Consider the following 15048-nt stretch of genomic DNA (forward strand, 5'->3'; position numbering starts at 1 on the left):
ATTCTTTGGTTTGCATCAATATCTATTTCTATCTTTTGTTACAGCCAAGACGGTTCAAGTCCAAATATGATTAGACTCAAAAAAAAAAAAAAAGATTTTTTTATCTTGGTTTAAAAAATGGAATAATGTTAGTTGTTTTCACCATTTAGTGTGCGTTTGGTTTTTCTAGAGAATAAAAAGTCTAACAGACATTTGGCCAACGTAAAAAATTTTACTCTCATATTGCCTCTCTTGTAACTTATGCAATGACTTTCCAAGGTAATCAAACACAACAGTCAATTTACTCATTATCTCCCTTACTACTACTTTTCACCATGCATATCTTCGTTTTCATATTTTTCTACGTCCACAGTTCTAACTTGTTGAAGCTTGACTTCATCTTAATTTAATCGTAGGGCTATACACTCAACAGAACAATGAAGGTATACTCACTATCATGCTAAACTGGAGTCGACATATTCAAAATTTAAAGCTTTCTGAATGTGACATGAAAAACTGCAAATGAACTCTAATGAAAAATTTGACAGACCATTTCAAAAATTTGTGATAGTTTTAACACCCCAAAAGTGGGGTGGGTGAACAAAACAAAACTAACCCCTCAACCAAGAGAGTAGTATGGTCTAGTACACATGGCACATGATAAAGATATCAATATCAATACTACAGCCTTTCCAGCACAGGTGCAAGACGATGCTCCAGCAGTGTTTATACTGTGTATCGACCCTTTGTTGCTCCTTTAGTTCTAGAATCATCCTGCAACAACTAGAGATGTAAGAATCATAGATATATATGCATTACATTAGTTAATCAAAATTTACAAGAACAAGTTTACATGGAAGTTATATGTTATCTTGTCGTTAACATCAATGATTTCCTTCCACTTCCTTCCGATGCTCATCTGCAAAATAAATTCCATAACAAAATAGGTCACATCAAAAGTTATGCCGAGTTTTGGCAAGGAATGTTGCACTTGTCTGTAGAATGGCGCCATGACAAATATGGCACTTAAATGATATGATATATTCACAAATTCCAGATGAAACAGTTACAAAATTACATTAACAGATATATAGACAAAATGTGAAAGGTTGTAGGGCAACTACCAAAATAAAAATATGTAGAAGATTGTTCACTAAAGCGTAGGAGTTGTGCATAAAACATCAGGCGGTTAGTAAGATGTGAGAAATCATAGATAAACGTTAAAAGTATAAAGCTGTATATGAATTCATCATTGATCTTTCTAGTACATTTTGTGTGCTTACAATTCTTGTCCACCACCCCCACCCCACACACACCTGAAATCTTCACTTGTATTAATCACACTACATTTGTTTCTTCCATTTTCACTCCAATTTAATTAACTGTGAACTAGGATTTCACCTACTTCCAATTTAGTAGCATGCCGTTCAAAAGTTGTAGACAACTGACCATGGATCTAGTTTATCCTTCCAAAACCATCGAGTAAATCAAATTTCAGTTAATATAGAATCTTCCTTCCCAAAGCCCATTATATAAAGTCACCAGAAACATAATCATCCCTTAAAAATATTATTATCACCACACTTCAAACCAATAAAGAGAGCTATTATCAATGTGAAAAATCTTTTGAATCATTACAATTAAAATATTCCTATAATAAAGTTAACATTCCAAATATTTCTAAACACACCACAACCAAAAGAATTTCTAACCATCAGCATAGGATAACAGTATACAGTCTAAACATCAACATGAAATAAATAAATAAGAATGTGAATGAATGCATGTGATATCAACATATCCGACATCAAAACATTTTAAGAAAAAAGCATTCCATCTAAAGTAGATATGAAATGAGTCAAATGGCCTATTGTGTTACTTTTGTATTAGGGTTAGTATTGTAAATGGGTAAAGGTTACCGTTTGTCCAACCATTTATCTTAAGCAAGGTGCTGTCAGCAGGAGCAGCTGGAGTGGACATAACAGAAGCAGAGCAGAGAATTGATGATTTACATGTGTATCAGTTTTAGTATTAATTATGTACGTATTATAAAATTATTTTAGATTTTACATTACATCTGCTATCTTGATTATAGTGGCTGTTCGCCATTAGCTATGTCATTGTAACATTATTTGGGGTAAGAGCTTCATATCACATTCTGCCATTAACTACTTTGAGAAAAACACAGAAGCACATGAAAAAGCATTCTAGAGTTGTGCTTATCTACATCATCAGTTGTGATGGCTTGCACTGCAAAGGAACTTCAATGATAAAATACTTCAATGGAAAGAGAAAGGAACATAACATGATAGAGTTTTTCCTTTAATAAACAAACAATATTGTATTAGCAAGACATCAGCATCGAAAGTGTAGAATGTAATATACATATTTGATGTATTTCAATTATTGGCTCCAAAAAAATTCCTAAAACCTTGGGAAGGACCAAAAGAAGTGATACTTTGAAGATAGGAAGAGCTAGAAGCATACTCAATGACAACTTCTACCAAATGTTTCAATGCTTTCCAGTGTCATTAAAAAATGGCCATGACAACACCATGGCAGATATTGCTCGTGGTTTCCTCCCAAATCGCCACAACCATAGCGAAAAATAACAGGTTCATGATGACAGGGCCATGGTGGCCATTACATTCCTAGCAGCCATGATGAAAATGGTAGTTTTTGAGCAAAAAAAGAGTTCAGCTCTGACCCAACCCGGTCCAAAGTAAGAGTTGCAAACCAAAACCGTAAAAACTCCAAATTTTTCCTTCCTTTCTCACAATCCTGTCTTTCTCTGTTCCAACAGCTCTTTCTTCTTCATCCTCACCTCTCTCTTCTGGAGCAACTGTCATTGTTGCATCTCTGAGTACTACTTTTTCCAATAGCTACGTTTTTTTGTTTTTTTACCTTTTTCCCTCTCCCTCTCCCACTTTCTTTGTTCTATGTTTTAAATTCATTTTATTTCAGCATTACCTATGACTTCCTTTTTTTTTTTCATTTTCCCTCTCCCACTTTCTTTGTTCTTTGTTTTAAATCATTTTTCTCTTTCTTTCCACAAAATAGTTCTTTATTTCAGCTTTTCTTAACATGACTAAACAAGAGTCTTCAAATTTGCCAAGAGCTTTTAATCATTCTGATCTGAGATGGAAATATGTCCATTCGTTCACAGATGGTGAAATAAATAACATTGTATGCAATTTTTGTGAAAAAGTTGAGTACAAGGATTCCAGAGTCAAAAAAACATCTAATTGGAAAGAAGGTTGATATGAAATCTTGCCCCAAGTGTCCAAAAGAAGTTAAGGAGCATGAGGCATATCACAAGGAGAAAAGGAGTCAAGACAACTTTGAAATTCCAAATGTGAGGGTCCTTGAAAGTAAAGGCTATGATGAAAGTGAAGATGAGCAAGATAGTTTAACACATAGTATTGCTATGAAAAATAAGAAGATTGATAAGAAAGGGCCAATGAACTTGTTTTATAGGAAACCATAAACTATCATTGACAAAAGAAAGAAGTTAAAACTAAGACAAACAAATATAAGAGAAGTATATGACAAGGAAGCAAAGACAATGGTCCATCAATACATAGTTCAATTTTAGTACAAGTTGGTTTTTCCTTTAACTTTATTAAATTGAAGAACTTTCAAGAAATGGTTAAAGTCATTGATGCCTTTGGTCCAAATTTGCTAGTTTCGAGTTATCACGATGTTCCACTTCTAAAGAAAAAGTTAGAATACATTGATTCTCCCTTAAAAAATCATAAGCAATAGTGCAAACATAGTTGTTCCATCATGTCAAATGCATAGACCGATCATAAGCAAAGATGCTTGAGTAATTTTTTAGTGAACTCTCTTGCGGGGACTATGTGAGGTCCATTAACGGAACTAATTTTGTAAATATTGATAAAAACCTATTTGATTCGCTTGATACTCTTGTGGAGAAGATTGAAGAGAATAAAGTTGTACAACTTATAACAAATAAACAACAACCAAACCTTATCTCACTAAGTGAGGTTGGTTACATAGATCACATGATACCATTGAGCTCTCAACTTATAGCAGATAATGGAAGCAGTTATGTCTTAACTAGTAAAATATTAGAAGAGAAAAAAAAATTGGATTGGACTCCTTATAAAGCTCATTACATAAACCGTATGCTTGAAGATATTGAAAAACTTTCCTTAAATAAGACAATTAATCTCTCTTGTTGGTTTTATCTAGTCATTTAAGTACCTTGAGTTTGTTGAAAAATTTTAAAGAAAAGACAAATCTTAAAAAAATGTTTACTTCTACGCAGTGATGTAAAAATAAATTCTCAAACAAAACTAAAGGAAAGCAAGCAACAAAAGTTATATTAATGACTTTATTTTAGAACTATGTAGTTTATACTCTCAAAATCATGGTCCCTCTTATTTGGGTGCTTCATTTGATTTATGGTAAGAAAAGACTAGTCATGGGATATATTGATGAAGTTATGAACAAGGCTAAAGAAGCCATTATTAAGTCTTTCAAAAATAATTAAAACAAATACAAAGATATGTTTGCAATTATTAAAAATAGATGGACTTGCCAACTTCATTGTCCCATTTATGCAACTGACCATATTTTTAAGTTTAAACCTGAAGTTCTTTCATGAAAACCCTCAAATAGAATTTGATTTGGAGGTTACAAATAGATTATATGATTGTATCAAGAGATTGGTGCCAGGTTAGGATGTGCAACAAAACATATTACTTGAACTTCTTGTTAATTTTTCAAAGACTTTAACATTTTAATTTCAAGTCAATTTAATATTAACATCTCTTAAGTTATAATTTATCTTTGGTTTTGTAGCTCAATACGGGTGAATGTATGGCCATTCAGCTCCAAATTTGTGTAACTATCAAAATTTTGAGCTTGACATGTAGTGCATTAAGATGTGAGTGCAACTAGAGTGTTTTTAGCAAATGATTTCTTAATCTCATTTCTCTTTTATTTTGATAGGCAATCCTTGTTGTACTTTCTTCTAGAAATTAGAAAGAAACTAATCTATATTTTTTCAATTATACTAACGTTGCAGTTGCAGATTCATTCAAAGAAGAAAGATAAGTTTGATCCCAAAAAATTGCATGATTTGGTTCATGTAAAATATAATCAACAATGCAAACAGCGTTTCAATCTTAAAAATGTAATTTATCCAATTATAGTCAATTATATTAGAAATGATTTAATTTTTTATGATGATAAGTTGATAACACTTTAAATTGGGAAACTGCTAATGAAGCTTATGGAGTTGAAGAGCCTAGAACATGTACTAGGTATCATTCTAAGAAACAAAAGAATTCATCAAATAGTATTACTATTAAAGCTAGAGAAGTTTTCATGTCATGTTCAACAACAGAAGGAAAAGAGAAAGTGATAATTGAAGATGGTGAAAATGAAGAACTAGAAGATGTAGATTGTAGACATGTTGGAGGAAATAAAAGATGAATTAAAAATTAATCTTCAAGACTTTGAAGGAGAAGACAAGAAAGGATATGCCTTAGTAGATGAAAAAAAAGATGACTATATTGGTATTAAAAGGAAGGACTAGATAATCAATCTCTATGCTTTTATTGTTTTCTATCACTTTGTTTTGTTAACTTGATATTTGATAACTTTTTATTATATTTCATTTCATTTTATTATGACCGTCATGCTTCTGCCGTCACCTATCATTCGTCATTGATAACATTGATGCTTTCGTATGCATACCATTATCTAGTCTCTAGATACTATAACAAGAAATCATATATAGCCAAGATAACAGAATACACATAAAGTTGCAAGTTCCATTCACAAGATATTAACAAACCTGGGCAGCCTCATTTGCTGCTGTCTTTGTCCACAATGAAAGTTTGTCCTGCCACTGGCGCACACTTGCAACCACACCACATATGTCCTCGGCATCCTCAAATTGTTCCCCAATCAAAGCCATCAGCTATTCAGTAGGAACACCATAAAATAACCATTAAGAACAACATCAGATAAACAAAAGATCTCCAGATATTATTTAAACACAAAAACGAAACAGGTCAGCAATAAAAAGAAATTACAGTTTCAAGCCACATGTTATCAAGGTTAGCCTTCCTGCTGCTGTTGTTAGTGACAGTCCACTTTCCACCACTGGCACACTCAGGATCTTCCCATTTCGGTTCAATTCCAGCTTTAAACAAGTGGAAGTCCGCATTGTTTTGCAACTTGCTGGGCTTGAATATCTGATCATACAGACTACAGCAAAATTTTCCACATCACAAAATCATCAAATTTCCAGCAATATTTACCAAAACCTGATTTTTACACTCACAAGTTAAAATAAATAAATAAGCCTTTATTCTCTGTATATACAATATTTTCCCAACAACAACAAAAGATTAAGACCCTTTAAGGGTTTCCCCACTAAGATCCATAAAAATCCTCCCTTTTTTGCTCAAAAACTGATTGCTCCAACAGTAATAATATTACTATGGAAATTTTTACACTCATGTTTCTCTAAATATGGAAATTTTTAACAAAGTCCAACAAAAGGATAGGATCCTTTAAGGGTTTTTCTCCTAAGATCCATAAAAAACCTTTATTTTTAATCAGTGGCATCAATCAAATCTATCAGAATTAAACACAGGATTTCAGATTGCATATTTAAATTCCATTTTTAAAATAACGGAAAACGGGAAAAAGAGACAGACATACCACCAGAACTCTTCGACGGTTTCGAAGGTGTAAACCTTGCGAAGTGAGGTTCCCCAAGCAGCACCTTGTTTGGGTTTGGATTGGTTGTCGAACCAGAACGTCCATTTCCTCTCCAGTTTGTGCTTCAAACCTGTCTCCGGCACTGACCCCGGCGCCACCGTAACCGCTTCCGCCACTGCTTCGGTCGTTGCCATTCTCTCTCTCTCTCTCTCTCTCTCTCTCTGCCAACAACCTCAATGGTTAATACTTGGATGGTTTTAGGGCTTTGTAATTGGACCCTAATGGCCCAACAATGTTTGAGGATGAAAAAACGTTTAAGATGATTTAAGACTCTCCCCTTTCTGATATGATAAATGGATATTACTTTTCTTTGTTTTTTTTTTACTTACATTATTTCTAACTACACAAATATGCATGAATGTTCCAGTTTCCTTAGTTCCTATAATTATTTTATTCTATTTTTAACTCTGTTATTATTAACATAATTATTAATATACTAGTGTAAACTTCCTTGCATTAATAATTTATAATATTAAATTTTCAATTTTTTTAATTAAAAAATTATAAAATAAATTTAAATTATTTAATAATTTAATTACATATATTTATCATATAAATATATAACAGATTAAATATACATTAGTGATTATATATTATTTATTATTATTAATATAAATATAATTATTTTTTACTATTTGTTAAAGAAATTAATTTAATAATATAAATAAATAAATTATTTTTTACTATTCAAATAAAATATATTTTGATCATATTATTTTAGAATAATATAAATAAAATTAAGATTATTATAATTATTAAAGTAAGCGTTGTTATTTTGTTATAAAATAAAAAAATTTATTATTAAAAATTATTTGTTAATAATGTATGATATATAATGTAATAATGTATATTTTGTTAATAATTTTTACTTAAAACATATATTTATATAGCAAAATTTTGTCACATAAAAATATAACAGATTAAATATACATAGATCGTTATATGATAGTAATCATTATTAATATAAATGTAATTATTTTTTTACTATTTAATAAAGAAATTAATTAAAAAAATTATATTAATATTACTAATATTTAAAAGATGACATTATTATTATTAATTTTATTGTATTATAAGATTATTATGATTATTAAAGTAAGTATTGTTATTTTGTCATAAAATAAAAAAGAATATTTGTTAATAATGTATAATATATAATATAATAATGAATATTTTATTATGCAATGCATGAAATAGTTTATAATATTTAATATTTTTTATTAGCTTAATTCAATAAAATAGAAGATAATAAAAAATACTTTGATTATAATAAAAAATTAACAATTTTTTACATTAAATTTATTAAAAAATATATATTATATATATTATTCTAATTTTCTCAAATAAATATTTATATTAACGTAAATATTACTTTCCATGATATATAATTGTTTGTTTAAATAATGTAAATATTTATATTAATTTTTTAACTTCTTATTTTATATAAAAGAGATTATTATAAATAAAAATTTACAAATTAAAATATATAATAATATTATTTATATTTTAAAAAATCTGTCCATTGAAAAGATAAATAATAGAACTTAATAAATGAATGTGTTAGCTTTTCTATAAAATTAAGTGTATTTAATTATTAGTATAAAAAAATTGATCTAAATTATTTTAATATACTAACACATTGTTAATCATAATTTTTACATGATTTAATTATATTTTCATTTTAAAATTTAAAATTAAAATAAACTAAATAAAATTTGACATGTAGCAAGTTATAATTTATTATTAAATTTAATATTGTTAATATTTTTTATTACCTTAATTCAACAACATAAAAAATAATAAATAAAACTTTGATTAAAATAAAAATATTAACACTTTTTGTCATCAACTTTATTAAAATATGTATATTATATATATTATGTTAATTTTATCAAATAAATATTTATATTAATATAAATATTTTTTTCTGCTATATTTCTTCCTATGTGTTGTTTGTTTAAATAATATAAATTTATTGAGATCTTATTTTATATAAAAGAGATTATTTTAGCAAAAAATAAATAAATATAAAAGAGATTATTAACAATAGTAATATTCATTAAACCATATATAAAAAATTTCATTGTAGTTAACATTCATACAAACTAAATGTACATAGAATTCATTTAAGAAAAAAATTGAAAAAAAAATTACAATCATCATAATATTTACATAAGTTATAAACTAAGATCTTGAAAAGAAATATCTAAAGTTGCATGTTTGAATCATCAAATATAAAAATACATTTGTCTCCTTTTCTAAATTTGTTCAACATGCAAAATTATTTCTATCCATTTGATATTAGATTTACAGTAAATTAGAATTTTGTACACAACTGCTATTTGATTCGAACTGCATAACTTCCAAACTTCGTTCTTACCAATTACAAATTTTGCAAGCATAAATATCTAACAATCTGAAAATGCTAATTGACTTTTAGTAGTATGATAACGAGTTAATGCAATTGAATGAAAAAACTCTAAGAATCTAAAGTCTTTACTTCTATTTTAACTTTATCAATCGTATACTAATATCTGTTTAAATATTAGTATATAAAACAATTTTTTTAACTAATATTTTAAAAATATGTATAATAATCACTTCATATATTAGTATATAAAACATATGCTATAGTGAAGAAATAATTAATTTCATTTTCAACATTATCTTGTCAAACTCGTTAAATACACAAAACAATTTCATTTAACAGATTGAATTCATTGCAAAATACAATGGCAAGAAAGCGTTAAAAATATGCATTATAAAATCATTTTAGAAAAAATAAAGATGTAAAGAAATAATGGTCAACCTTAAATTTAAATTTACATTACTCAACAATAATAAAATAACTATGTTTTTAGAACAACATAATATTGCAGACAGAAAGTAAAGAACAAAGACAAAAAAAAAATATTAAAGATGTGTAAGCAATCAAAATATAAAAAAATATAATAATAAAAAAATAAAAAAATACACAAAAAGATCATACCTGAGTTTAGTTAACATTTATTAATGTTTATTCCTGCTAAACAATAGAAAAATGCATAACAAATGCGTGTAAGCAATCAAAATGTAAAAAAAGCATAACAATGGAAAAAATAAAAATAAATAAAAAATGCATAATAAAGGTCATACTTTTATTTCCTTAATTAATCTATATTAATGTTTATTCCTGCCAAAAAGTAGAAAAATTCATAACAAAAGTATGTAAGTAATCAATACTATATACATATTATATAAAACAAAAACAAAGTAATGAATAATAATAAAAAGAAAGAAGAGTGAACCAAAGTGGAGATGATACTCGAGCTTGTTCTTGTCAAGCAATGGAAAAATGCATAACAATGGTATGTAAGCAATCAAAATATAAAAAAATGATAATGCTATATAAATCATATAAAGGAAAAATGAAGTAATAAAAAATGAAAGAGGAAGAAGAAGTATGAACGATACATGAAGGTGTAAGAAAAAAATGGAGATGATACCTGAGTTTGCTTTCTTAAGCTTTTCTTCTATTCAAATGCAAGATTTATCGTCAAGGATGCAAAATAGCGGAGTCGCAAAGTACACAAAACTAATAATAAAAAAAATGAGTTGAGAGAGGTTGCTGGTGGTGGTGCTGAGAGAATGTATTTATTTATTATGGTATTGATACAGTTACAGTGTAAATAAGAATAAACCAAACATGAATACATAAAAAAATAAAATATAAACTACACCTAACTTACATTGGTTAATATTTTTTTCTATTTATCTACAAGGTTTGTAAATGTGAAAGAAAAAGCAATGGAGTCAGACACACCAAAATAATTTCAAACAATGTGAAGAAAGAAGAACAAAATATAAAGACACAATAAAGCAAAATACAAATGATACCTAACTTCATTGCTTAACTTTTCTTTTATTCACCTACAAATGTTTGTAATGGTAGACAGAAGTACTTCAAGACTGCAAAGTACATAAAATTGATTTCAAATTTATACTATAGGAAAAGAATATAAAAATCATGCGTAATATTACCTTGTGAAAGAAAAAGGAATGGAGTCAGGCACACCAAATTGATTTGAAACAATGTGAAGAAGGAAAAACAAAATATAAAGACACGATAAAGCAAAATGTAAATGATACCTGACTTCATTGCTTAACTTTTCTTTATTTACCTGTAAATGTTTGTAATGGTAGGTAGAAGTACTGCAAGACTGCAAAGTACATAAAGCTGATTTCAAATTTATACTATAGGAAAAGAATATAAAAATTATGCATAATGTTACCTTGTAATTTCATTTGAAAAATTCTTTGCAAAAGTAGAAGGCAAGAAAACGTTGAAAGGAAAGTTCATAGTAAAATCATTTGATAGAACCTAATATGTAAAATCAATGTAAAGAAGGGTAAACAAAATATGAAGTAATAAAACAAGGGATAACCAATATGATGACAGAAGAAATAAAACTCACTGGTTACCTCTTTTTTTTATTCACTTACAAAGGTTTGTAATGGTAGGCAGAAAGAACTTCAATACCACAAAGCACATAAAACTGATTTCAAATTTTCAATAAATTGTTTAGTGGTAGGTTTTATTTATTTTTTGTGTTTTCATTGGGTTTTCTTTCCTCTGGAAATTATTGGAATGGGTTCCAATATATCTTGCCAATATAGCATGCCAGTATAGAAAATGACAAATAATAAATGACATTGTCAGGATGTAATTATTAGTTTTTTATAATTTGAAATTTGAAATCTGAAGTAGAATGAAGTTTCTAAGAATAGAAAGGGATAAAGAAGAGTGTTGGAGAAGCTTTTCATGAGGTGCTGACACCTCATCAAACTTTTCACAAAATGGTACTCAATTGTATATATTATAGATATACTTATAATGCTTAACGTGGTATCCATAAACTTGAGAGAAAATATACCATTTTTAAATTAACAGTTGTGATTTTTCTAATATCTCAAAGATAAAAAAAAATATTAACATATTTGTGAATTAAATCATTAATTTCATTATCTATCAATTTAAAATTAACGGCCAGAATTTTCAAATTAATAGTTGTGATTTCTTTAATATCTCAAAGATAAGAGGATATTAACATATTTGTAAATTAAACCACTAACTTCATTATTTATCAAATTAAAATTAATAGTCAGAATTATTCAACATGTAAGAGAATATTAAACTCTCTTAGTTACAAAGAGTATCATAAATTACATATCTGTTCATTATCCTTTTTCATCCTCTTCTCTAATTTTGTTTGTCCTACTTCTCTTCTTCTCTACTCATGAGAATGGGTTGTGATGAGCTTTAGAATGGTGAGGTAAGTGCTACTATTATTTCATTGAGAATTACATATTGTTCTATTTAATGGAGTCTCATCTTTTCTGGAAAGAATAATGACTTGACGGTGGCTAAGACTGTAGACGGAATGGACTTTTTTTTATAGAAATATAACTTTTTGAATACAAAATTAGGCATGTGTCCTGAAAACTTTTTTTTTACATAAATATCCTAAAAGTGGGTCACTAAAATCGATTAAAAACGATTTCCCCCATTGCAGAACAACATTAAGTCGACTTTGGTTTTATCCATCGTGCTCCAAAGAAGTCGATTTAAGTCAACTTTTCTACTCCATGGAAGTCGATTGAAGCTGAATTTTGTTGTTGGTTTCTAGATCCAAAGAAGTCGATTTAAGTCGACTTGCATAGTAAGGGTAAAATGATTAAAATGACTTAAGTGTCATTTTGATGACAATTATAATAGACTACTATATATCCCAAAAGAGAGAGAGCTAAGACAAGAGAGAAAAAGGAGACCAGAGTGAGTGAGATCAGAGAACAGCGGAGACAACGGAGACGACGAAGGAAGATGGATAACAATCTATATCGACTTAATTTTGTTGATTATATTACAAGCAAGTTGTTAACACAAGTAAAATAAAATTTAAATATATATAGTTAAATTATAATTAATTATGTATGTATTTAATTTAATGTATTATTAATTCTGTAATTATATGTTTATAAAGATGTGTAAATGTTAATAATTATTATATTGTAAATTAATTTTAATTGTTTGTTATAATTATAATTATTATATTAAAGAATGAATATAAAATTCTATTATATATTTTTAATTATTATGATAATTTAGTTTTGTATTGTAGTAATTTATAATTATAATAATATTGTTATAATTTTTTCATTTAAATCTTGTATATACTATTTTGTTATTGTATAGGAAGTTTGAATTTTAAAAAGTAGGCGTTATAATATTATGGTTGTTCCAAAGTTAAGAATAGAACCATTTCTTAAGGAGACTAGTTTTTGGCATGTTGCATAGATGGTCCCAATATTTGATAATGATAGGGCACTCATAAATGCACTTGTAGAACATTGGAGGCCTGAGTCACACACATTTTATCTCCTATACAGAGAATCTACGATCATTTTGAAGGATGTTGTGTTTCAACTAGGCTTACATGTGGATGGAGTCCCTGTGAGTGGTTGCATTAGAGCATAGGAGAAATTTTATGATCAGAATATATAAGCATTGTGTGAAGATTTACTTGAAACAGTTCCTGATGAGAGAAACATAAAAGGATTTTCCATAAATCTACAGTGGTTCACAAATATATTTGGAGCGTTACCTCACAATACTAATGGACAAACTATTATCCGTTATACTAGAGTCTACATAATGGTTCTGTTTGGTGGGATATTGTTTCCAGATAAATCAGGATTCAGAGTTCATATGATAGATCTAGGACTGAACTTTCAGAGCTAAAATGATCACTTTGTAATTGGACAAAAAGATCTAGTGTACAAGTTTCAACAAATGAGTTAAAATAACTAAACATGTGATTAATGTGCTCATATTTCCAAATTCGCCACCTTTTATATCAATACCATTTAGCCCAATATCAACTAGCATTCTGCATAAAATTTTTGAGACTTGTATATTGTTTCCCTCATATTCCTCTAGTATTCAGCTCTCCAACTGTAGTAAAGTAATTGGTGGACAAACAACTAACCAAGCCTGCTTTTCGCTACAAAATGTCTCTCCCTCCACTATGTTTACAATCTCACCATCATAATATATAAGTACATGAACATCATTCTCTCCCATTTTACTCAAATTTTCGCACTCAATCTATCAAATTTTCAAACAACTTGATGCAAACTTGAGAAGCTGTATGTTTATTTATAAGGGACGAGGATATTAAAATTGACTTTTAAACTGAAATCTACTTGAATCGATTTTTACATTGTACTGAAATCTACTTGAATCAACTTCTGTATTGAACTGAAATATACTTGAATCGACTTTTGTATTGAACTGAAATCTACTTGAATCAACTTCTATATTGATCTGAAATCTACTTGAATTGACTTCTGTATAAAACTGAAATATATTTGAATCGACTTCTATATATAACTAAAATGTGTAATATTTTAGTAAAAGTTGATTTAAATTGACTTCTGTACTAAAGTAAAATCAAATCAACACAAGTCGATTTTAATTGACTTCTATTCCAGCACCATTCAAAATTTTAACCAAAGTCGATTAAAATCGACTTTTATGTAATTTAAATTAGGACATTTATATAAAAAAATTTATTTTGGTATATATATGTAATATCGAATTCTTTTTATTTTATTTATGTAAAAAACCAAGATGAAATGAGTATGAATAGTAATATGTAGAAAAAGTAAAAGTAAAAATTGTTATAAGGACTTTTAGTGTAATAAAAAAGCTTACTTACAATATATTTAAAAGTTAGATAATGTCACAAAATGAACGTAAAATTATAAGGAAAGATAGAGAGAACAATATAGAGAGGAAGAGAAAATCTCAATTTCATTTCACGTATACCCTCAATACAAATGAGACACTTATTTATAGGTCTAAATCTATAACTGAAGAATCGTATCACTTTAAATGAGAATTAAATGAAATTGTTATAAAATCGTAAGTTACAAAGAATAAGGAGGAGTTATGAATATGAGTATTCACTCATATAATAATTCATAACACTCCCTCTAAATGTCCATTATTTGAGAATATGTTTTATAACATTTAACTAGGAAAAACCCAATGGGATAAAAACCTAGTGAAAAGAAAAATATATTATTATTTAATACGTTATTATATACTGCCTCATTAAAAACCTTGCCAGGAAAACCTAATGGAAAAAAACTATAGCTAAGGAAAAAAGAGTGCAAAGCATATTTAATTCTCCCTCTAATGTGGACAATCATTTCTAAGACAACGAAGTCTAATATTGTGAACTTCTGTGAGCCTTGAGATTGCAT

At 28.0% G+C, this 15048-nt stretch overlaps 1 protein-coding gene across 1 annotated transcript; it reads right to left on the minus strand.

The window, feature by feature from the left end:
* Positions 1-441: 441 nt before the first annotated feature.
* LOC113872337 (eukaryotic translation initiation factor) lies at positions 442-6979 on the minus strand. Its single transcript, XM_027509824.1, has 5 exons — positions 6682-6979; positions 6048-6222; positions 5807-5932; positions 833-898; positions 442-753 (listed from the first exon to the last, which is right to left on the minus strand). The coding sequence occupies exons 1-5, from the start codon at positions 6873-6875 to the stop codon at positions 706-708; spliced, it is 609 nt and encodes a 202-aa protein (XP_027365625.1). The 5' UTR covers positions 6876-6979; the 3' UTR covers positions 442-705.
* Between the last annotated feature and the right edge of the window lie 8069 nt (positions 6980-15048).

The sequence above is a fragment of the Abrus precatorius genome, unplaced genomic scaffold (assembly GCF_003935025.1).
Source record: "Abrus precatorius isolate BTA unplaced genomic scaffold, Abrus_2018 Scaffold7, whole genome shotgun sequence".
Classification (NCBI taxonomy): Eukaryota; Viridiplantae; Streptophyta; class Magnoliopsida; order Fabales; family Fabaceae; genus Abrus; species Abrus precatorius.

Bases quoted from the DNA above. Each gene is read 5' to 3' on its own strand.
- LOC113872337 (XM_027509824.1), bottom strand. From the start codon at position 6,875: ATGGCAACGACCGAAGCAGTGGCGGAAGCGGTTACGGTGGCGCCGGGG. The intron at 6,223-6,681 runs GTATGTCTGTCT...ATTTTGCTGTAG, and splicing joins ACCGTCGAAGAGTTCTGGTG to TCTGTATGATCAGATATTCA. The intron at 754-832 runs GTAAACTTGTTC...TAGTTGTTGCAG, and splicing joins AGATAACATATAACTTCCAT to GATGATTCTAGAACTAAAGG.